The following is a 23,602-nucleotide window of genomic DNA, read 5'->3' as shown; positions in this document are numbered from 1 at the left end:
TTTGATAAAATGTGATATATTTTCAGGATAAATATATCACAATTCATGAATAATTTAAAGATTCGACAACGTAAAACTGAAAGTCGAGAAATAGAAACTTATTGCACTATCTGCTATTTGAAACAAACCATAACGATAATATACCTAACTTGATTAATTTCTTCATTACTAGATATGTCAAGATTTCAAGAACAAAAATTGATCTCTGTGGGCAAATGTCAATCAACAAGTTTTTACATTCCATTAAAAAAAATATGCATTCCAGCTATCTTCAAGTTTTAATTACCTTATTTATGTAGCTTCTACAACTTTATATACTGTATGAAAATTAAATATTTTATGGAATTTGTTGTCCATTTATTTCCCCCAATGACTTATCACCTAGCGACTATGTGTAAGTAAGAGTCTGTAGGTCTTTATCTGATACATTGGAAGTCTTAAGACAAAAACAAAAAAATACCATGAAGAGGGCGACTAACGAAAAAAATTAAACATCGTCCTTCTCTCTTCACACACACTTCTTCACGTCTTTCATATTATGCCAGGTGAAAAAGGAAGACGCGGAATTCTCGCTAAGTTAATTTTTTTCTAAATAACATCTATAAATACCTATACAACATTTAAAAAATCCGCAAGGTCAGTATCTCAAATCTCAATGATAAAATTTTATTCAATGCAATGCAATGTGATAAAATATTGACTTTTAATGCATGGTTATGGCAATATATGAAAAAATCGTGAAAATTAGATGCATCTTTGTGATTTTTTCTATCGAGAAAATTTTAAGATGTGTTTTCGCTCAGATCAAATTCTTGGAAATATATTGTAGTAGGTATATATGTTAGAAAATGAAACAATTCGTTATTCGGGGCTTATTTTCAAGCATAAAAATGAATTATAAAATCGACAATAATTTTGGGTTAGTCGCCCCCTTAGCTTCGTGGGCGCCTCCTTAAGGGATGTGGTTAAGTCCGCTAGGCGCCAGCGTGTGGCCATTTTATGCTAAGGGGTAGTCGGGGTAGCCTATTTGTTTTAAAGTATGAAAAAGAATCTACGATTTTAGGCGCTTTGCAGACGACGGGGCGGGGCGGGCTTTTTGTCCGCGAAGCAGTAAAGACCGCGTCCGCGTCGATGTCTGCGGCTGCCCGCGCCGCGTACACAAAGCACACAATGGGCGGAGGCGGTCAGTTCAGTACTGCAGTAGTATAAATTAAGGGGTTCACACTTTGGTATATTTGGTACCACAATTTCTTTTTTTCATTAACGTCATGATATTCTTTTGACAACGTATCATAGATATATTAAATTAGCTATCTTTTCTGCACTTCAGCATTAAATCATATCTAGATCGATGACGTCCAACCAATAGTAACATAGAATATCATTGCGTCCAACACAAAGCGCGTGGCGCGGACTGAGCTAACCGCCCCGCGCCGCCGCGCGCCGTCTGCGTTACTGAATGTAAACTGTTGTGACAACCCCCAATATTTTGTTCCAATTCCTGTGAATTGAAAAATTAATAGGGTTTACCCACGGAGCTCATAGTGGGTTTACCCATTTGTTTTTTAAGCTATCAAATACCAGAAGCGCTTAATATATTGTATAAAATCGGCCAAGTGCGAGTTGAGCTCGCGCACGAAGGGTTCCATACCGTTATAGAGCCAAAGATAGAAGTTTTTGTATAGAGCAAAAATAGGCCAAAAATTGTGTTTTCTGTATGGGAGCCCCCTTAAATTCTTATTTTCAGAAGTCTAGCTATAGCGGTTCTCGGGAGACAGACAGACGGACAGACAACGAAGTCTTAGTAATAGGGTTCCGTTTTTACCCTTTGGTTACCCTAAAAAGAAAGAAGTCCCATCACGCTTTGGCCACTGAATCGATTTTTATAAAGGATAGTTTTTTATTCCCAAAAACTAGTTCAAGCGCCAAGGTTGCGGACACCAGTTAGTTAAGGGTCCCATAATATACATATTACAGGGTGTAACAAAACTAAGTGATAATACTTTAGGGTATGTACGTTTTCCTTGCAAAGAGTTCACTGTGAAACGAGCAGCGCTAAAAGACCAAAAATTTTTTTCACTTTTGTATGGGCAAGTGCCCCAGCGTCACCAGTTTCCCCATACAAGTGCAAAAAATTTTTGGTCTTTCAGCGCTGCTACTTTCACAGTGAACTCTCTACAAGGAATACATACTGTTACGTGCTAGGGTTCGAAGGATTTGGAGAGAAAGACCTGGTGACTCTAGACACTAGGTCCAATCACTAAGCACTATCACTGTCCTAGGTCGTAGCCAAGACGAAGGTTTCACTGGTTCACTCACTATTGATCACTTGTTGTCACTCCGAAATCGTCTTGATGATCGCTCGAACCAAACTGACTCGCCGGGCCTGCCTGCGGCTTTTTATATGGCGAGACGAATTCCAGAAAGTTCCCGATTCACGTAAACAAGTAAACAACCGTGGGAACTTTCTAGGAGGCTCGAGCATGTACCACAATAAACTGCCGTCCTTACGATAAGTGCAGTAAGTTGAATTTAGACCTTATGGACTCAGTCATAAGGTCTAAATTAAAACACGTAAACACGCAAACAAATAAACGGTAAACACGTAAACAAACATTGGACCTTTCTAGAAGGTTCGAGTATGTACTTGCGCACCTCATGCCATCTAGTATTGAGTAGGGGATTTATGTTGCCTGTGCTCCCTCGGTAAGTTTCGCTGGTTTGTCGCTAGATGGCACCACGTGTCCGTATACCATGTACCGTAACAATACATTTCTTTAGAAACTTTAGATGGATGTGCCCATTTTCTACTTTAGTGGGTTTAAAATGGTTATTTTCGTTAAGGAACATCTTGACATTAAAATAATATGTAAATTTCTTTTGTAGTTACACTTAACATTGTCATAAGTATACATATTCTAGTATAAAATTTGTAAAATTTGTATCACTGCATGCCGACATCAAAAGTTAGTTTTTATTTAAGGAAAATAATGGTCCGTCCGACGCACCTTACTTATTTATACGTAGGAGAGCCATGCTTCGGCACGAATGGGCCTGCTCGACCGGAGAAATACCACGTTCTCACAGAAAACCGGCGTGAAACAGCGCTTGCGCTGTGTTTCGCCGAGTGAGTGAGTTTACCGGAGGCCCAATTCCCTTCCCTATCCTCCCCTATTCCCTTCCCTTCCCATCCCTACCCTCCCCTATTACCCTCTTAAAAGGCCGGCAACGCACCTGCAGCTCTTCTGATGCTGCGAGTGTCCATGGGCGACGGAAGTTGCTTTCCATCAGGTGACCCGTATGCTCGTTTGTCCCCTTCTTTCATAAAAAAAACCTATAAGATACAAATGTTGAGATTCCTGGAAGAAAATCCAGGAATCGCAAAAGGGTACATGCGGGCGAGCCAAGCTAAGCACGATACCAAACTTAAATGGGACCGTATAGCTGTACAGCTCCATTGGCGGTAAGTACCATCAATCACATTAAAAAAGCTTGCAGGCGAGATATTATTATGTTAAAATAATAATGAATTAATATTTATTATCAACAAAAAATGAAACGACACCATACCAATCGATACCACAGTGACCCTAAAAACGTTTACAATACCTAACTCGGCAACAATCGATCTCAATAGTCTATGTCGATGCCTCTGTTGCTACCGTGAAGTCGAGTCGATTCTCAGACAATTTTGTTTGTCGCGAGCACCTAAGATTTCGATTTGGCGAATGTTTCGAATTTCTATGCCGATTAGTTCCAAAATGAGCCACAGCCCGATCGTGCGCGAGCATAGCTGTCAGAAATAGCAAAATCCATTGAGGTTGATTAGTTTCAAACCGATCCGCAGCACGATCGTGCGCTATTTTAGATGTCTAAAGCATGTCTAAAGTGTCAAAAACCGTTGAAATCGAAAATCGAAATCGATATCAGTTTCGGGAGTAAGGCCCCTGTATTCTGTATTATACAAATAAAATAATGTTGCTCTACGTTTTAGCTATTTATTCATCAACATACATTATATCTACATTTGCACAAACATGTTCAACATAAACCGCATCAGTAGGCATTAGACACCATAATACTTTCTCAATTTGTTCCTCGTGGTAGCAGTGCAGAAGCTTTGTGCTTTCCGAGTCGATTTGATATTTTTCTTCAAAAAAAGTATGGCATTTGCATTGATACCTAAAATTATTGATTTTTTTACATTGTACAATAAATTAAGTGATTTTAATATTTCATAAAAAGGAAGCAAACTAATATTTACAATTGAAGATATTAAAGATTTTATAAAAAATACAGACATCAATTCAATAGGGAAATATCATATATTCTTCAATGACTACAATATTATGTTATAATATGATATATTTGACAAAAGTTGAATGAATGTTTACAACTGAGGTTCGGGTATGGATTGACAAGTATGTTCACATCTACAGAAAATAATATTGGCTAACTTTTTTTACTATTAACTAATAATTCATTTTCTATTTTTCAATCAAAAATCTGGAGTTACCTAAGTAAACATTTATATAATATCAATTTCTGATGTGAACAATACTCATTTTACACATCTTGAGTTGATACATCCAGTTATAATGTACAGACTTACCAATCAGAGCTTCATAAAAGTTGTAATAAGATTTCATGGAATGTTTGAGCTTTAACCAAATGACTAGATAAAACAGTTCTTCATGCGGATTGCAGCAAAGCACTGTTTGCCTAGTCACTTTCGACAAATGTCTGATATTTAACAACACAATTACTTGTTAAAAACTGTCTAAACACTCCAATAACCTAATCTCAGCACATTTTGAAGTTAATAGTTTAAAGACGGACAGTAAGTTTTTTGAGCGTTCATACAACAAGTGCTAAGACCAGAAACTAACAGGTATGTTATATTAATGTTAAATACATCAACCGCAACACATTAACAAAATAATTCATTATACATTACAGTTTAACACTGATTGAAACTTAGCTCTTATATTATAGCACTGATATTCCTTGGGTATTCTCTGGGTTATGAAGTCCAGTGCTTTGTAATTCTGAAATAAAAAAACCAGAATTTGTGAAGTTAAATGTAGACTTTTGAATTTCAGTCACAATTTAATGAAATATAGCACACTCAATAGCACTCATGAGTTTTGCACCTACACTTTTTCTGTAGCTACACATGAAGATTTGTCAAATTTTGCAATAACAACAACTTTAACAATAAGTATATTGATAATCTTACTAAGATTTATAATTTAGGGATGTATTAAAATAAAGTTTGAATTCATTGAACATAGGTCTACTTTAGGAAGCAAAATTGTGGATAAAAATCTCAAATAGTCTTTTGAAGTAGGTAGTATTGTTGGTGGAAGAGGGAATGTTAATCAAAAAATAAATAAATATTAGTATTTAGTTTCAAGTAAACATAAAATGTTGTCATTATGTTAATATGGTGAATCAATAAAATTTTAAATATTATATAAAAAGCATTAGATTAACCAAATAGAATTAAAAAGAAAAAACAATAATTAAGAATTAATAGCATCAACATACTTATGTTAACTTAACCCTTGTATTTAATTCATCAAGCCCCATACGGTCACCGGTGACCGAGACACAATAGAAATTCTATCATGTCTCGTTTTCCATGATTGACAGGTTAATTAAAAGAATGAAAAGCATGTGACTATAGGAGTCATATAATATAATATTATATGACCTAACTGTATCAAAAAGTTGACTAATAAATTATAAACAATATCATTACTAAATATGAGTACTAAAAGAACCTTAGTTCAATATAATTCAATAAAAATTGATTCACAAATGATTTTTAAAAAAAAGTTTAATTCCAAAACTACTTCTAACAAGTGCCTATTTTTACTCCAATTTAATGTTTTAAACACATTGCTATTAATTCATATAATCACAATTCCAATTTAATTATAAACAACACATATTTTGTTGACTTACATACAATTTAAAATAGTTTAAACTATAATTTTGTCCACTTACTTGTTATGATCAAATTGAAGTCTTCTTAAATTATTTACTGGTTGCCCATTTTGACTTTTGATGTCATATAAATACCAACAATTAGGCCGAAAAGACCGATGGCAGACCCGAAGATTTCAACAATAAGGATCTTAACAAACAGGGCTGCATTGGCGGCGTCGGACAGAGCAGCCCCGGAGCCGACGATGCCGACGGCAATACCGCAGAACAGGTTCACCAGCCCCACCGCCAGACCAGCACCGAACATCACATAGCCGGCCATCCAGTTCTGGTACTTGATGTTAATGTCCAGCAGCGGCTCTTTGTACTGCTCCAACATTCCCGACAACACGATGGCAGTGATCAGTCCGTAAATAGCCACGGCCTCGCAGAAGATGACTGAGATCAAGTTCTTGGTTTTGATCCTGGGGGCTTTGACACCTCCTCCGACTATGCTCACTCCGGTCGTGTGGATGCCCATCGCGGCACCCACCACTGAGAACGCGACCGAGAAGGCGATTCCCAGTGTTCCCCACATGTAGGGGGAAGTATTTTCCAGGAACCATGCAATACTGATTTGCTCACCCTTTCCATTGAGAAGATAGTACAACGAAAATATAGGTATGGCGAATGCGATGAGTAGCGCGAACAGGTAAGACATAAAGTACCTCATCTTGGTGTTATTTTCTGGAAAATTGGAGCTGGTAAACCCGTAGATCCCAAAAGGGAAGGCCTTTTTTCTCCAATTTCGATCTTGACAGAAAACTCAAAATGAAGAAGTCTTGTGATCACAAGACGTCATAGACAACAAAAATGTTGCCACCTGCGTTGTTGATTTTGTATAAAATTAGAACCCTAAAAAATCAATAATAAGGGATTTAGGGGTTAAATTTACATAAAAAAAACTGATTTAAATTAGTATCCTACCCGAAAAGATTCTACCCTAAAACAGCCGTATGGTCCAGGCCGCAACACTGCGTTGCGGCGTCGTATCGCAAAAACAACATCACACAGAAAATAGAAATGCGATGCGTTGTTACAACGCAAAAATTTCATCGGAAATGTCGCTGACGCATCGCAAATTTCCACGATTTTATGGAAACATAATATGGTGATTTTGATTTTATGAGAAGGATTCTGAGCATAATGTTCTACCAAAACGCAAGATAAATTTATCGTTTATTCACAGAATGCAGTATATTATACAAAGGTGTTATCTTATATCTAGTTAGTGCTTCCATTCTACCATTAATATGGTGTGTGAAACTTATTTAGTTACTTACATTACTTTTATGTTATCAACATCAATTCAGTTACCTTTCAAACTATGGTTCCGAAGATACTAAGGGACCTCCGGATTCCTTATAGTTTGGGGGTTTAGGCGCTGTTTTAAGAACTGAAAGTATATGCTACTAAGCCTACTATGCAAATTACATTCATCATCATCATTACCACGTCAGGACTCAGGATCCAACCAATGTCACATGGTTATATGGATACAATATGCCCCACACGTCACCATAATTATATCATCACGTTATGTCCTTATGATTGGTACTTTTCATAACGATTTTAATAAAAATATAATATGTCCATATGATTGAAGTTCTAATCGACTTATGTAGCACAAAATTGAACCTTAACTCCAGAGCGTAAGGCACACATTTGACATTACTTCTGAGATTCGAAAGAAAAAAGAGAAGTTGCTTTGATACTACACTAGTATATAAATTATTGAACCCTTTTCTGCAGCTTTTTGTAGTTACATTGTGGTACCTACCGACAAAATGTCGACGCGGTTGCGTTGTCGCCAGTAGTTGCGATGTGGTTATGAACGTGGTTATGAAAGTCAATGAAACAGAGGGGGGCGGGGAAGAGCACGCGCGGGTGGTGTGTGCGCACTGTCATTGCATCAACGCAACGTTGTGGTTGTGATGTGTCATGTGATCGATATAGCACAAGTAGCCCACAACGACTGCAAATGCAAAATGGTAATGGTGTGAATCATGTGTGAAATGTGAATATATTCACATTTCACACATTCCCGCCGCCTGGGACGCCCGCCGCGCTGGGACATGAACTGCGGGGCTAAAATGGTCGCTTTGAAGAATCATGATATAAATCATAATATGATTCATTTTTCTAAAATCGCAAAATGCAACTCTGCTTACAATTCATTTCTGTATTTTTGTACTGATTTGACATTTGTCAGTTTGCCAGTTTTGACAATTCATTTGCTGAATTGATTGGGAGGAATTGCTAAATGTGACCATTTTAGCCTCGCTGGACTATTTAGTCCAGTCATGTCCCAGCGTGGCGGGCCAAATGCCAATATGGGCCAAATACTACTAAATCAAAATTTAAAAAAATAAGTTGTTAACTGTCAAATGTCAATAATCATTAATCAATTGTCTATGAACAATGGCTGTATGGGCAACGCTCCCTTTGCCTGTCCCGACCGGGACGAATTAAAAAAAAAATGTCTATGAAGTATGAACAAGTTACTGGTTACAAGTTACAATTTTCTGGCAAATTTTTGTATACCTAATGAAATAATGTAAAAACTCACAGGTTTTTGAAATTTTCTATAACAATGGCAAATGAAGTATCTATTTTATGAATAAGGATGATAAGAATCCTAGTAAAATGTGATTTTCTTCCTAGTTTAATATTATTTGACTGTATCATAAGATTTCTGCGAGGAAGAAGAAAATGAATTAAATTGTAAATATGAAGTTAAAGAAAACGAGTGAAAATGCTGTCGGCCTACGCAAGGTTCATCGTACGTCATTCGTATGCGTTTCTTTTCACAGTGACAGTTATTTGTACAATTTTAACTGTTATTCCACTGGTTTGTCACAGTATTCCTTCATTTTCCGATCCAATAACAGGATTCGAAACGAGAGGTACCACCCTCGCCCACCGTTTCATCGCGTGGGAGAATTTAATCGATGAAACGAGACCGTCTAAAAGCCTTGCAGTCAACCCTCAGGAAATCGAAGATCAAATACGAATGAACAAGACTTACAAACATAGAAAAAAGCAGGGAAGAGTTCGTTCGAGTCAAAAAGGCGCACAAAGACACAACAAATACAATAGCAACATAGGATTTGTGAAAACACTGTCCAATTCATCACAAACAAACTTTTCCTCTGATCATGTTCACTGGGGCTTCGGAAAGAATACAACTTACGAGGAGGAGGATACAGAACTGCTCAGGAACCATTCTAGGGAGCAGTGGAAGTCCCTCAGGGACATGCCCAACACACGTGACAACGTAGTGAACCATGGCTCTGGGGTATGTGGAGCCCCCGCTGCAGATTACGCACACCTAGTAGTTACATCCACTAACAGTAAGTCAATGCTGTCTTTTGAGAATGTTAAGCAGATGTGTAACTTACAGTCCTCGCTCATTAACATAGCTAATGATGAGTACAATAAATTGTGCCAGAGATCTCATTCGAATGATTACTGTTGTTCTATTTGGAGTGTGCCAAATTATATAGCTTTAATATCTGGCAGGAATTCATGCCATAATATAAGTAGAGAGGATGTTAGGAAAACTATACATATTTTAAAGAAGTGTGCAGGGTACTTTCATAACTTTACCCTGATGGAGTCCTGTGAGCTCAACCAATGTAGAGTGCCAAAGTTCTGCACACAGTATGATGCTGTTTATAATTTGTTGTTCTATATTATAGATTCTGATGCATTTTCGCCAAAAAATATATCTAATACATTTGTTAAGCATGTGATGATCTTCCTGCCATTGCCCAGTAGTAGTACTATCTTAAACTATTATTTAAAGTTACAAAGCTCAAAAATGGCCTATGAATCTCTTACTATATCTGCCGTAGATTTTGGTCTAAAGAATGCTCTTTTTGATATGTGGATTATTGAGGATACGTGGTTGATAGGCCTCGGCGGACTCTTTGTATTTGTGTTGGTGTTTGTGTATACTAAGTCATTAATACTTACTATAATGTTGTTTATTGCCATCACATATTCTCTCGGTGTGGCATACTTCTTGTATATCTATGTGTTGAACTTGGAGTTTTTTCCATTTATGAATTTATTAGTCATAGTTGTTGTGATAGGTATAGGGGCCGATGATGCTTTTCTGTATGTGAAAGTTTGGAAAATGATAAGCTGGCAACTGATTAAAGATAATATTGTCGATGACAACTCTTTAGCAGATATTAAGAATATCTCGAGTGCTGGAGAAACTATTCTCGTTCAAATTATAGAGGAAACTTTAAAACACACTGTGATCGCTATATTTGTAACAACACTGACAACAGCAGTAGCATTTTTTGCCTCATACATTAGTTACATTCCAGCTATCAATTGCTTCAGTGTATTTGCTGGAACAGCAGTATTAGTGAACTTTTTTCTAATGGTCACTTGGCTCCCTGTGACTGTGTTTATCCTAGATGTGAAATTGTGTACAGGTAGATGGTTTAAGTGTAGCGTTATCAGTAGAACATTTAATGGAGCTACTGAGGATATCAAAGTTATTATTAATAGGTTTCTGACTATGTGCATTGTGAGATTGCACATTGTTCTAGTATTATTGTTAGGTGCCATAGGAATTTACAGTATTATTGTAGTATTTTATTTTCCCGGTCTTCGACTTCCCGATTCGCGACAGTTTCAATTGTTTCAAATCGATCATCCTTTTGAAATTTACGATACAAAGTATAAGGACAAGTTTTTGTTTGAAAGATTGAGCAGGGATTCCGGAATGGGTATCAAAATGCCGCTGCGGTGGATCTGGGGTGTGAAGGCCATCGATAATGGAAATCATATGGATCCCTTTTCTAAGGGACATCTAGTATTTGAAGAAGAATTTAGTATATCGAGTCCAACTTCGCAGGTATGGCTTCTAGATTTTTGCTCAAGAATAAAACGACAGCCATTCTATCAGCACACCCTAGGGCCCCTGCTGCCGAACTGTTTTATCGAAAGTTTCAAAATGTATATGAGTAGAAAATGTATAGATACGATCGACAAAATAAATAGAGCGCCATGTTGCGAGTCCTCACGATTCCCGTACAGGAAGGAAGTGTTCGACTTTTGCATAATCAAAGCGATGGAGTCCCTCTACCAAACGTCGCGACAGCTTTTCTTGCCTGGAGTAGCAGGTCCGAAGTTTCTGCGGAATAGGAACCCACCCATAGTCGCAGCGATCGTCGTAGAATTCGAAAGTGTGATACCGTATTCCATGTCTTACACTAAAATGCACGAATTTTTCGTTCAAGTGGAGAATTGGACGAGAACCGAGCTGGAAAATGCTCCAGCTGGTATGAAATACGGATGGTTCCTATCCGACTTGCAATTTTATGATCTTCAGCAGACTTTGGCTAGCGGAACCGTAACGGCTCTACTGTTATCCGCTGGACTAGGTTTCATCGTACTTCTTCCGTCTACCTTCAGTTTTATATTGAGCACTTGTGCTCTCGTTGCTATAATATTTTCGTGTACGGTGACGATAGCAATTCTGGTGGTGTGCGGATGGAAGTTGAACGTTCTGGAAAGCGTAGCTATTTCGACGTCGGCCGGTTTGGCCGTAGACTTCAGCTTACATTACGCTATTAGTTACACTAACGTCAGCGGCCCCAGGACGACCAGGGTGAAGTATGCTCTGGCTGCCTCGGCTGGGCCTACGGCTGCTGCCGCGCTGACTACCGGTTCGGCTGGCATATTTCTCCTCCGCTCAAATCTTCTTCCCTACTCTCAAATAGGAGTGTTCCTAGCCCTAGTCATGTCGGTAAGTTGGATTTATGCGACGTTCTTCCTGTGTTCGCTCCTGTATACGTGCGGACCGGAGTCCTCAAAGGAGCCCCAAGTCGACGACCGGAAGGCGGTGTCCCGGGTTAGTTCAGTTTGCTCTGGTGTTCCAAATCTTGAGAGTCACGAGTTGGAGCACTTGGCTGACAGCAATCCGACGAACATAACGCACTCCCATAGCCCGTCTAGTATGAGCGCCATGACCGTCGTCCTTCACGAGGACGTAGAAAATACGTATAAAAGTGATAACTGTAGTAACACATTAGATAACGACTGACTGTTTAGTGTTTACACTGTAGTGTATTGCTATCGAGCGTTATGGCCGTTTTGTACTTAATGCAGCAGTATTATTTTGTGACGCGTTATTTCCAGTATTAGTTTATAATGGTTGTTATTGATGTTATAGAATCACTGGACAATAATTAACACTATATAATATATATAAATAAATACATGTAAGATCTTGATGAGCTTTCGCACACTTACTTATAAATTATAATTAATAGACCGTATTAGGTTGCTTTCTTTTCGAATCTCTGTATTATTATTATTTAGGACGATTAACTATCGTTGAAGCTCAAACATGTGAAGGTGTCAATTTATATGAATATAAGTACATTAAACAATATGTACCTGTACGTCTATAATTATTATTTACAATGGAAAACTATATTTTGGATAAAATATTACGTCTTCTGGTAAAATGAGTATTGGTAAGACTTAAGAGATATAAGAGATATAATAAGATTTTATCTGTAAAGTTATATCCCTATTCCCTTCATAATTTATCCCCCAAATGTAATCGTCACTTAAAATTATACTTATAAGCCTTTGATTTTATAATCATTTTTCTTGCTTTTATAACAAAAGTTACTTTTTGTTATAAAATCTCCTTGTTTTTATAACAAAAAATAAACTCCCTTGATCTCCTAGTCCCCTATTGTAGAAAAAATAGAACAAAATGTATCTTCCGACGAATAAAAACGTATGGCGTATGGCGCATTATCCGGCTCGAAGGACCATTACGGAGCCACTTAAGTAGTACTTTGCCACTTGTAGCCCTTTCTTCTGAACGCCTGCATGCCTATCTTGAAAATTACCTCAATTTTCCCAGTTATATTTTAATTTTACTTTAAAAACCCTACATATTCAAATGATATTGTAAGTTAAAATTATAATAATTATTATTAAATTACTTTGTAAGTTTGTGTTGTTTACCTGTTACTATAATCTTGATGTTTAGCAAACAGCACCTTATTATTAAATAATATACCGATATTATTTTATATACAAACATTAAATGCTATTTATAGTTGATTTAATTTTTATTTATTACTAGCGACCCGACCCGGCTTCGCACGGGTATAAAATATATTATTATTATAGCCTACGTCACTAAAAAAATGATTAAAATCGATTCAGTAGTTTTAATTTTAAATAATTTATATTCATTACTACCCGTGGCCCGCATTGGTAGGTACTGCCGCAAAAGCTACGTTCCGCAATTTTTAAATCTGTAATACCTTCGAAAATCTCAAAGGTGACTGACTGATTGACATAGTGATCTATCAACGCACAGCCCAAACCACTGGACGGATCGGGCTGAAATTTGGCATGCAGGTAGATGTTATAACGTAGGTATCCGCTAAGAAAGGATTTTGATAAATTCCAACCCCAAGGGGTTCAAATAGGGGATAGAAGTTTGTATATAATAATACTTCTTAACGCGAGCGAAGCCGCGGGCAAAAACTCGTATTCATATAAAATTTAAATCATAATAATATGCTGTAAAGGGCCATATTAATCAATAATAATCACTATTATGTATTTAAAGTATTTAATTGAATAAGAATTATTGCCGTATTGGTTAAAATCGCTTCAAAAATTAGCCATTATTTGAAGTTAAAAGTAAAATATGACAAAAAAATGTTATTGTGGGATATCCTTATACGTAAGTACCTATATATCATCGTGGAGTTTTCTGTAGACCTTTTCAATGTGTACAACACTTTGTACATTATTTACATGAAGAATAGACCACGTGAAAGGACATAGGTTTCTTTTTTGCGGAAAAATGTACGGTTTTCGTGACATTCCTAAATTACGCGGGCGAAGCCGCGTGGAACATCTATTACATAGTGAAACCTTTCCCGTGAGCGCATCCCCGCATTGGTAGCGCCCACTTCGAAACGGGCGTAAATCGCAATATTTTAATTTCGCCATAACTTCTAAACCAAACGTCAAATTTTAATCATTCAAAGACCAAATATATTCTACATAAACTGTACTTAGTGATGAAATAATTTATTTTGATAAGGATTATTAGCATGAGTAAAATAAATCCGTTTAAATGTAGTCCAAAAAGAAATCAAGATTTTTAAATAAATAAATGGTTGTTGTGCCTCACTTGACATAGATAGGTATAGTGTGTCGCGGACATTTTTGTAGGTATTTATAAGATCTCCATTATAGTTCTATCTTTCATAGTAGGCAGCGTACGCAAAATAAGTAAATTTTCTGGTTGTTTCCGAAAAACTGAAATATCTTACGGAACCCTATATTTTACAAAATAAAAAGTAGCCTATGTCACTTGTAAATAATGTAGCTTTCGAATGGTGAAAGAATTTTTAAAATCGGTCCAGTAGTTTTTGAGCCTATTCATTACAATTAAACAAACAAACAAACAAACAAAGTTTACCTCTTTATAATATTAGTATAGATGTACTACTTTGATGGTAACCTATCTCATTAAGATATAAAAAATCCTCTAAGGGCCAGTTTAAAGTGACGAATAGACTATTCACAACTTTTTTGACAGATTCTCCATACTTGATCTGTCAAGTTAATAATTGGTGGATTGCCTATTACGGTAGCCTATTCGTCACTTATCAGGAAGTTGTGAAACAGGCCCTTAGAGTAATACGCTGCATATATACGATTCTGTTTTGTCATTAACTTGAAAAAATATATATTATATTAAGTATTTCAAAGTTGATGTATGAACTAATAAATGGAATAAAATGTTAATTTTATACAAACATGGAGTTTTATTGAGGGATGAGGAGTTAAAACTTTTAATTAAAGCAAATATTGTTTATCCTCCTCTTAAAGCCTAAACTGCTAAACAAATTTTAATAGAGAATGGAGATCGTATGGAGATGCAAAATTCACCAGAAAAAATTCCTTTGTTACGGGAGCCCAAGAACATTTTTTTTATTACTATCAAGCTAAGTACTTTTTTGTGAGTAGTTTCATTCTGATAAGACGAACAACATATTTTTTATTTGCGAAAAATCTTGAAAGTGGTAGCTCTAACAGAGGTAGAAAGGAATTAATACTTTGAATAAATAGTCCTAAAATAAAGACTGTTTTATTTGTAGAACAATGTAACTCTTAAATTATATGACTATTAATCTATCAATATGCAAAAAATCTGCTCGTTAGGGTACCGTTTTAAAGTTCTGTAATCAACAAAACTTGGTTGACTACTCAACCCTAACAAGCTGATTTTTTGTATATAAGTAGATAGGTTAAATAGTTATTTAATTTCAGAGTAACATTGTCCTACAAATAGAACAATCCACATTTTAGGACTATCAAGTCAAAGTATGAAATCCTTTCTATTAAGTATAATATTTCTGTTAGCTACCACTTTCAAGTTTTTTCGCACATAAAAATGTTGTTCGTCTTATCAAAATGAAGCTACTCACAAAAAATTTGCTTGATAGTAAGTAGTAACAAAAAAAAAATGTTCTAGGGCTCCCGTACTATAATTTATATCACGCTTTTATTAGGTTCATCTGTATGTATGTTTGTAAATTGTAACTCTATTTTTTACTAAGTCTAGTTCAAAAATCTTCAAATTGAACTATACTGAGTAAACTGTTCAATGTTCTTTAAATAATAAAAGCGTGTAGTTTTTATTTTATGGCCATTTAATATAAAAATAATAAAAAGGTTCAACTGTCAAATTGTTGACGTTTGTCATTTGTGATCAATGACGTCACTAGATTTCTGTGTCAAAACTCAAAAGTCAATCAATGACGTCACACTCACTTGTCAGAATTCAGATGCTATGATTGTTTTGGACTTTTGGTGATTCACTCAATTACAAAGTTTTATTAATTCGTCATTTAAATCTTATTTACTGAACAAAAAGAGATTAATATAATGTTTTCCTCAAATCCCAATTACACTAAACTAAAAACGCACTTGAGGCTTGCAATAAACCGTCTAAAATTATTGGAAAAGAAAAAAACTGAGCTAGCACAAAAGGCAAGGAAGGAAATAGCCGAATATATTGCAAGTGGCAAAAGTGAGAGGGCTAAAATTCGTGTAGAACACATTATCAGGTGAGTTCTTTCGTTATATTATAAGAGTTGTTCAAATTGTGTACAAATTACATTCCTTGGGATCATAAAACTTACGCTACATATCAACACAAATTTCCCATTGGAAACTTAGACTATGTTTAAATCTATGACCTAATTATAAAGCAAATATTAAATATATCAATAAATAATGAAGGCCGATAACGCACCTGCAGCTCTTCTAATGTTGCGAATGTCCATGGACCATGGGCGACGGTAGTTGCTTTACATCAAGTGACCCGTTTGCTCGTTTGCTCCCTTATTTTGTGAAAAAGACTATATAAACATAACTTGTAGGGAGGACTACATGGTGGAGGCGATGGAGATAGTTGAGATGTACTGTGACCTGGTGCTTGCTCGGTTTGGCCTCATCACTCAGATGAAGGAGCTGGACGAGGGGCTCTGCGAGGCCATCTCTAGCCTCATCTGGGTTGCTCCGAGGATGCACACCGATGTACAGGTATGAGGATGCTGCTTTGTACTATTTTATAAGACTTTTCACAAGTTGTTACTAATAAAATATAAGCTGATAAACATGTGGATGTTATCTTATTAACCATTATAAAATCTTCAAAACATAAAATCCGTCTGTTCTTCTGTTAATTATGTGTAATTAATAAATATCACCAGTCACCACATTCTACAAAATTAAAATATCAAAATGTCTTAGGAACTGAAAGTTGTATCAGATTTGTTGACTGCCAAGTATGGGAAAGTATATGCAGATGCCTGCAGGAATGAAAGTGTGGCGACAATCAGTGAGAAACTAAGGCACAAACTGTCCGTCCAGAGTCCACCGAAAATACTCGTGGAGAAGTATCTTATAGAGATTGCCAAAAATTACAATGTGGAGTACACACCTGATGAACAAGTTATGAGGGAGGATGAAGGTTTGTAATTTTTTCATAAAATATATAATACTAATTATTAGTTTGTGAAAAACAGTATGATTATATTACATTTAAACCAATTAAAATGGTTGTGATCTTACTCAGTGACTCATGAACTGAATAAATAATCAGGTTTCCATGTGTATTGTTAATGTAATCAGTTGTATTTTATTAACAGCCAGGGATGCTATGCTGATAGACATAAACGGTCCACCAAATCCCCCCGGCTTCATCGGTTATCCTGCACCACCACCGATGCCACAAATGCCAAACTTACCACCACCAACAGGGCAGCCTTTCAGCTATCCATCTGTAAGTGGAATTAAAGTCATTTGTTATAAATTCATAGTAATATTGCAAATGTGAAGATTACCTCTTCACATTATAACCTTTGAATCAATTTAGAAAAAAAATAGTATGGAGATATTTGAAGTTCTAAGTTTTAGCATCAATGTATGTGTCGCAGCCAACTGGTTTTAAATAGCCGATCAATCTGTACCTTTACCTTACCTTAGCCCTTTGACTGAACAACGTCATTCAATCACACGACTATACGTTGTTTAGCCGACTTGTTGACTACATTGTTCAACACTACAGCTAGACGACGCTTAGCCAACTAGTTTAATGGCAAATTAACTAGGGCGACCATTAGCTTAATATGTAATTTGGGAGAATAGGAAAACTTTTTATTAAGTTTAAGGGGTGACTAAAAGTTTAATGTGACGTTTGCCAGCTGCTGCCGCAGCACAGTCACTGTTCTAACCTAACCTACTTCCTTTTACCTACCTATTATTCTTATGGTCATAATATAACGAATGATAACAATTTTAATTGAACTTAATATTTATTTTGTTACTATTTGCAAGCGGATATACTGTACCTACTCTTTGTGTGGTTACTACAAACTGAGATATCTTGTGCTGTAAACAAAGGCAGCTGTGACACAGTTCATACTAGTACGGCTGCCATTGTTTTCCCTATCAGTATACTTTGCATAAATACATATTGTGTCCCCCTCATTGTAAAAAATTGTAACGAAATTGATTAATAAAAAATGTATTTATTATTACTTTTGGACTTTCTGGATTGTGTTTGTTTTTGTTCTGGCGGGGGGCTGCGCCCCCCGAGCCCCCCTTTTGTTTAATGAAGGTCGCCGGCTGCTGCCGCAGCACGCTCGCTGCGCTCGCTCGGCTCCCTCTGTGTTGTGGTCTAAGTTCTAACCTAACCAACTTTTGGACTTTCTGGATTGTGTTCGTTTTTGTTTTGACAGGGGGCTGTGCCCCCGAACCCCCTTTTGTGGGGAGCTGCGTCCATCCATTTCATAATCCCGTAATTTCTCCTCGAATATTTGTTGAAATTTTGATTTACTTGTATGTGCCTCCACAATTTTTGTCTCTTTAATAACACTTGTAACTTTTATTAACTACTTTCTTTTCTAAAAACAAACACCAACAAACACCTGCTAGTTGACGCCATAATATTGTAAATAAAACGCACCTAGCGCCGCAGCGGTGCGCGCTGAACTACTTCAATTAGACGGCGGCCTTTGAATCAGCTGTAGTGTTGAACGTTTTGAGCGACTAAAATATTCAATATAAAAGCTAGACGTGTGATTGAATGGCGTTGTTCAGTCAAAGGGCTAGCTGTTTGATTGAACGGCTATTTAAACCAGTCGGCTGCGACATATGCATATGCAAATGTATGGATCCCGTACGCAAGTTATGATGCAACTTCTTGCGGGCATCTGATAAAGTTATTGTTTTTAATTTAGTATTTGGAAAGTTTTATTCATTGTCCAATTTTTTTGTTGTTGCTAGTTGCTACCAAATTGTGTCTTGTGATTTTCAGCTAAACTTGATATAAAAAATCTTCTACTTTTCTTGACTTCAATAAATTGACTTACAGCATGGCAAAGTCGGTGGATTCATTGCTGGTCCACCCGGCAACAACAGACCTCCCATGACTTATAATGTACCTCCAGGAGTTGACTCTAAGACCCTCAGTAACAGCTTCTTACAGGTACTCAACATTTCCAACTAGTTTTCATAACATTAAGTTATGAAAACTAGTTGAATTTTTTTATATAAGTTGCACAATTTTTTTGATTACTTCTCTTGATCTTTTTCAACAAGCATTTTGGACCATCTTTTTATTTTATATTTAATATAATCATATTACTGTAGTAAACATGATAATATTCTACTTGCATAGGAAAACACTCAACTGTAACACATAATTTAACTATATAGATGTTAATTTTTAGATACAGTGTAAACTCTATATAACGACACTGAAGGGACCGTGCATTTTATGACGTTATATGGAGTTGTTGTTAAATGGAGAGAAGAAAAATCAATACTTTTTCGTCATTATACATTGATTTTCTTTTACTAACCATATTTACAGTTCGAAACTTTATGTATAACTGAGAATATTATGATAACGAATAAATATTAATAATAATCCATGACTCCTTATTATTAGTAATTAGGGACTAGGGTCTAAAACAGCATACACGTGCAAATCAATCTCAATTTGTAAACAAAAGGACTAATTTCTTAGAAAGTTCTGTATGCATGATGCCGAAAGTCGAGTTTATTACGGTCTAGGATAGCAATGCGACAAAAAAACGTACATAGCTGCGCAGTTTTTACTAATTTTAGTAATTTAAATGGTACTTTTTATTGTTCAATTGTTGTAATGCTGACGTTATTGAGAGTGGGTGTGATGCTATGTAGAGTGTACCATTGTATGGTAGACAAGCTAAACCAACCAAAGTCAATTGATTTCGACGCTTTAGAGAGTTTGTCGTTAAATAGAGTGACGTTACATGGAGTTTACACTGTATTTGTTAAGGTTTTGTTCTTTTAGTTTGTTTTGTAGGTAATAAAGTATGAAATATTGTGCCTTTGCAGGATGAAATGCACAATCTACCGCCAGCTTATGACAGCATAGCTCATGATATGGTAATTGTTTTTAACTAGCTTGGCGTTGGGCGTTTGTTCTATATGTCGGGTGTTATTTTTGCTAAATGTAGCTACTATGATATTTTTAACTTTCCTTGTTTCATAAAATATATAACAACAAATAATTTATGGAAAATACAATTACTTAAATTCTGTAATTGAAATGGGTTAGTATTTTCATTGGTAATGCTTATTTTTCTGATGTGGGTTGTATCTGTTGTTCTCAATAATAATTCTTATTTACATTATGTATATTTAAAATGTAACATGCAATATTTCATAGCTTTTTAACCTACATTAAGGCTTTTTTAAATCTGTGTTTTGTGTACATCAACTTGAAATTTAATCATACATTTATGTATTTATTTCATTACTTACATTTAAAAGGACGAAATAGACGTAAGTATATTTTCTCTTTACAAAGTTATATTTCCTCTACACTTTATATTGTGGTCAAGTGTTAGGGCAAACTAATAAAATGAGTGACGAAAAAAAAAACAATGTTGGCACAGCACTAAGTTCCCAAATGCATAATGTATCCCAATTCCCAAATACTTTCATTATACACCTTTACAGTTTACATATTTTTTTTGTTACACCCTGTGTATAAATTTAGCAACGAAGACGAATAAATTCTTCTTATATATGTACACTATGCACTATGCTGACGTTTTCTACGGTGATCTAAACGAAAATCTTATCTCTTCCCTTCAACGCCTTCAAAGTTTGTGCATCCGTTTTATATTTGGCCTTCGCAAAGATCATGTGTCTGAATACCGGTCTCAGCTCAAGTGGCTTCCGATCAAGATGCGTCGAAATTCTCACGTCCTGCATTTACTTTACAATATCCTTTTTAATCTCTCAACTCCTGCCTACCTAAAATCAAATTTCAATTTTCTACGTCATGGCAATCCTATTCTTCGCTCTGCAAAGAAACTTACGCTTGCCTTCCCTTCCCATAAAACTTCGTTCTATGATTCTTCTTTCACCATCTCCGCTATTCGTCTCTGGAACTCTTTACCTGATTCTATACAAAACTCTGAATCCATAAATATCTTTAAGAAACGTGTCAAGAAACACTACTTAGACCTATTTCCTTCAATATGATGATGTTAGTACTAATATTAATTACTTATCATAAAATTCTTATCTCCTGTAATTTTTTCATATTTTTGCCTTATTATATCTATGTAAAGTATAAGTAGTTTATTTTATCTCATATTAAGTATTGTAAGTAATAGTTTTATACTATTGTTTTTTCAATTATTTTATATTGACGGTTACCTGGTAGAAACCGCTTACAGCGGTAAGGCCGCCAATTTGCACATTTTTATAAATTTGTAAATTTTATTGTAATTGTATTGTCATTTATGTATCTTTTGTTGTGTTCTTCATTTCGTATGTTACCTTATGTGCAAATAAAGAATTTATAAATAAATACACTTTTCACATGCACTCTATACCTATTATTTTTTACTAATATTATTTTAACACCTTCATCGTGGGTACCAATCGCAGACACAATAGATTTTCAATTGTTATGACCAAATTAAAATGAAATACAATGTTTTAAAATTGTAATTTTTTTCAGCCGTCGCATATACCCAACGCGCCCAACGTGTCCCCACCGCAGCCGCAGCCGCAGCCGCAGCCGCAGCCGCGCACCAAACCCACCACCAGCAACTACTTCCCCGAGTTACCGGAGTTGCCGTCCGTGCCGTCCGACCTGCCGGCGGTACCGCAGGAGCCTAACGAAGGAGCCACGGGCCCGGACGAGATTGACTTTGAAGATCTGAACAGACGCTTCGAGGAGTTGAAGAAGAAGAAATAAATGTTGATATCGCGGTTCATAATATACAGTGTGTAACAAAAATAAGTGATAATACTGTAGGGTGTGTACATGTTCCTTGTAGAGAGTTCACTGCATAAGTAGCAGCGCTGAAAGACCAAAAAATTTTTTCACTTTTGTATGTGAAAACTCGTGACGCTCGGGCCCTTGCCCATACAAAAGTAAAAAAAAAATTCAGAGCTGCTACTTTCACAGTGAACTCTCCACAAGGAACACGTACACACCCTAAAGTATTATCACTTACTTTTGTTACACACTGTATTATGCGTGTATATTATATGAGGCGCACATTATTGTATAGTGCACTTGGTAAAAAGTATAATATAGAAAATGCAGACTGCTGCCTCGTTATAATATGCGCGTATCATATTATACGGGTGTAACAAAAATAAGTGATAATACTTTAGGGTGTGTACGTGTTCCTTGTAGAGAGTACACTGTGAAAGTAGCAGCGCTGAAAGACCAAAAAAATTTTTCACTTTTGTATGGGGAAACTCGTGACGCTCGGGCCGTTGCCCATACAAAAGTGAAAAAAAATCGTCTTTCAGTGCTGCTACTTTCACAGTGAAATCTGTACAAGGAACACGTACACACCCTAAAGTATTATCACTTATTTTTGTTACACACTGTAGAGGCAGTGAAATATGTTATCATTTCTTTTAAATCATTTTCTTTAGTTTGCGAGAAACAGACATTAGTGCCTTTACTGCCTTGTTCTCGCGAATAGACTAAAGTGTGTTTGTTTTAAAATTAAACACAAAACAAAATATGTATACCATAAATTCCCTGAATTTAGACATAGATGACATTTACTAGTAGCTTACATTTAACTATTCGCTCAATGTTTTTATTTTGAAACAAACACACTAAGGGCCTGTTTCACCACTTCCTGATTAAAGTGCCGAATAGGCTATCCACCACTTAACTTGACAGATAAAGTATGGAAAAATCTGTCAAAAAAGGTGTGAATAGCCTATTCGGCACTTTATCAGAAAGTGGTGAAACAGGTACTAAGTATAACTAATAACTATGCACCATGCATGTTCTGTAATCTCGCTTTGAAAACCATTTTATATACTTAAGTTTACATGTAAATATTGTAATCATAAGCTTTTGTACATTCATACAACAAAACATTTTACAATGAACTGCATACTCGTTGTAAGCACCATACAATAGCAAGAAATTATTGATTCATAGCACTGACCTCCATTATACAAGTACGCTGGACTTATGATACCCACCTGCTTTTTGTGCGTATTTGAATGGCACCCCCAATGGCAGGTACACGCATCAATATTATCATGATTCTAGTATCACGCGATTCACAAGTGTACTGTAATAGTGCGATTCGGCCTATTATATTATCTATATTATCACGGAATCGTGATATTGATGCGTGTAATACCTGCCATTGCGGAGGAAGAGAACTAAATCTGACGTAACTTGCAAATGGCCGCTTAATCGCTATTGGTTGTAGAAACTAGTATTAGGTCCAAGTACTCCTACTACTGATATCAACGCCAATATGGCGACTTTCAAACGTCATTTTTACGTCAAATTTAGTTCTCTTCCCCCGCATTGGGGGCGCTGATTCCGCCTCAAATAGGCACAAAAACCAGCAGTCATATCAAAGTGTATCGTAAGTCCAGCGTACTTGTATAATGGAGGTCAGTGATTCATAGGCAGTTGACGGACCTACGTCATTTGGTTTGGCTTTAGAGTTTAGGCTTATTGTCACTTCAA

At 36.1% G+C, this 23,602-nt stretch overlaps 3 protein-coding genes across 4 annotated transcripts; 2 read left to right on the top strand and 1 right to left on the bottom strand.

The window, feature by feature from the left end:
- Positions 1–3,987: 3,987 nt before the first annotated feature.
- LOC121731085 (V-type proton ATPase 21 kDa proteolipid subunit) lies at positions 3,988–6,798 on the bottom strand. The gene is made up of 2 exons (XM_042120418.1): positions 6,013–6,798; positions 3,988–5,048 (listed from the first exon to the last, which is right to left on the bottom strand). Exon 1 carries the CDS (start codon positions 6,662–6,664, stop codon positions 6,047–6,049), a length of 618 nt encoding a protein of 205 aa, XP_041976352.1. The 5' UTR covers positions 6,665–6,798; the 3' UTR covers positions 3,988–5,048; positions 6,013–6,046.
- Positions 6,799–8,508: 1,710 nt separating this feature from the next.
- LOC121731133 (protein dispatched) lies at positions 8,509–12,602 on the top strand. Its single transcript, XM_042120487.1, has one exon. The coding sequence runs from the start codon at positions 8,747–8,749 to the stop codon at positions 12,056–12,058; it is 3,312 nt and encodes a 1,103-aa protein (XP_041976421.1). The 5' UTR covers positions 8,509–8,746; the 3' UTR covers positions 12,059–12,602.
- A 3,256-nt stretch (positions 12,603–15,858) lies between these two features.
- Positions 15,859–21,905, top strand: LOC121731266 (IST1 homolog). Of its 2 annotated transcripts, XM_042120628.1 has the most exons (7): positions 15,859–16,133; positions 16,449–16,611; positions 16,822–17,041; positions 17,220–17,353; positions 18,947–19,060; positions 19,957–20,007; positions 21,599–21,905. In XM_042120628.1, exons 1-7 carry the CDS (start codon positions 15,952–15,954, stop codon positions 21,836–21,838), a joined length of 1,104 nt encoding a protein of 367 aa, XP_041976562.1. In that variant the 5' UTR covers positions 15,859–15,951; the 3' UTR covers positions 21,839–21,905. The 2 variants fall into 2 exon arrangements, with proteins under 2 accessions (XP_041976562.1, XP_041976563.1); XM_042120629.1 differs by lacking the exon at positions 19,957–20,007.
- The last annotated feature ends 1,697 nt before the right edge of the window (positions 21,906–23,602 follow it).

This window comes from Aricia agestis, chromosome 10 (genome assembly GCF_905147365.1).
Source record: "Aricia agestis chromosome 10, ilAriAges1.1, whole genome shotgun sequence".
NCBI lineage: Eukaryota > Metazoa > Arthropoda > Insecta > Lepidoptera > Lycaenidae > Aricia > Aricia agestis.
Note: the sequence above shows the minus strand (reverse complement) of the source record. Positions and strands in the feature narration are given on the sequence as shown.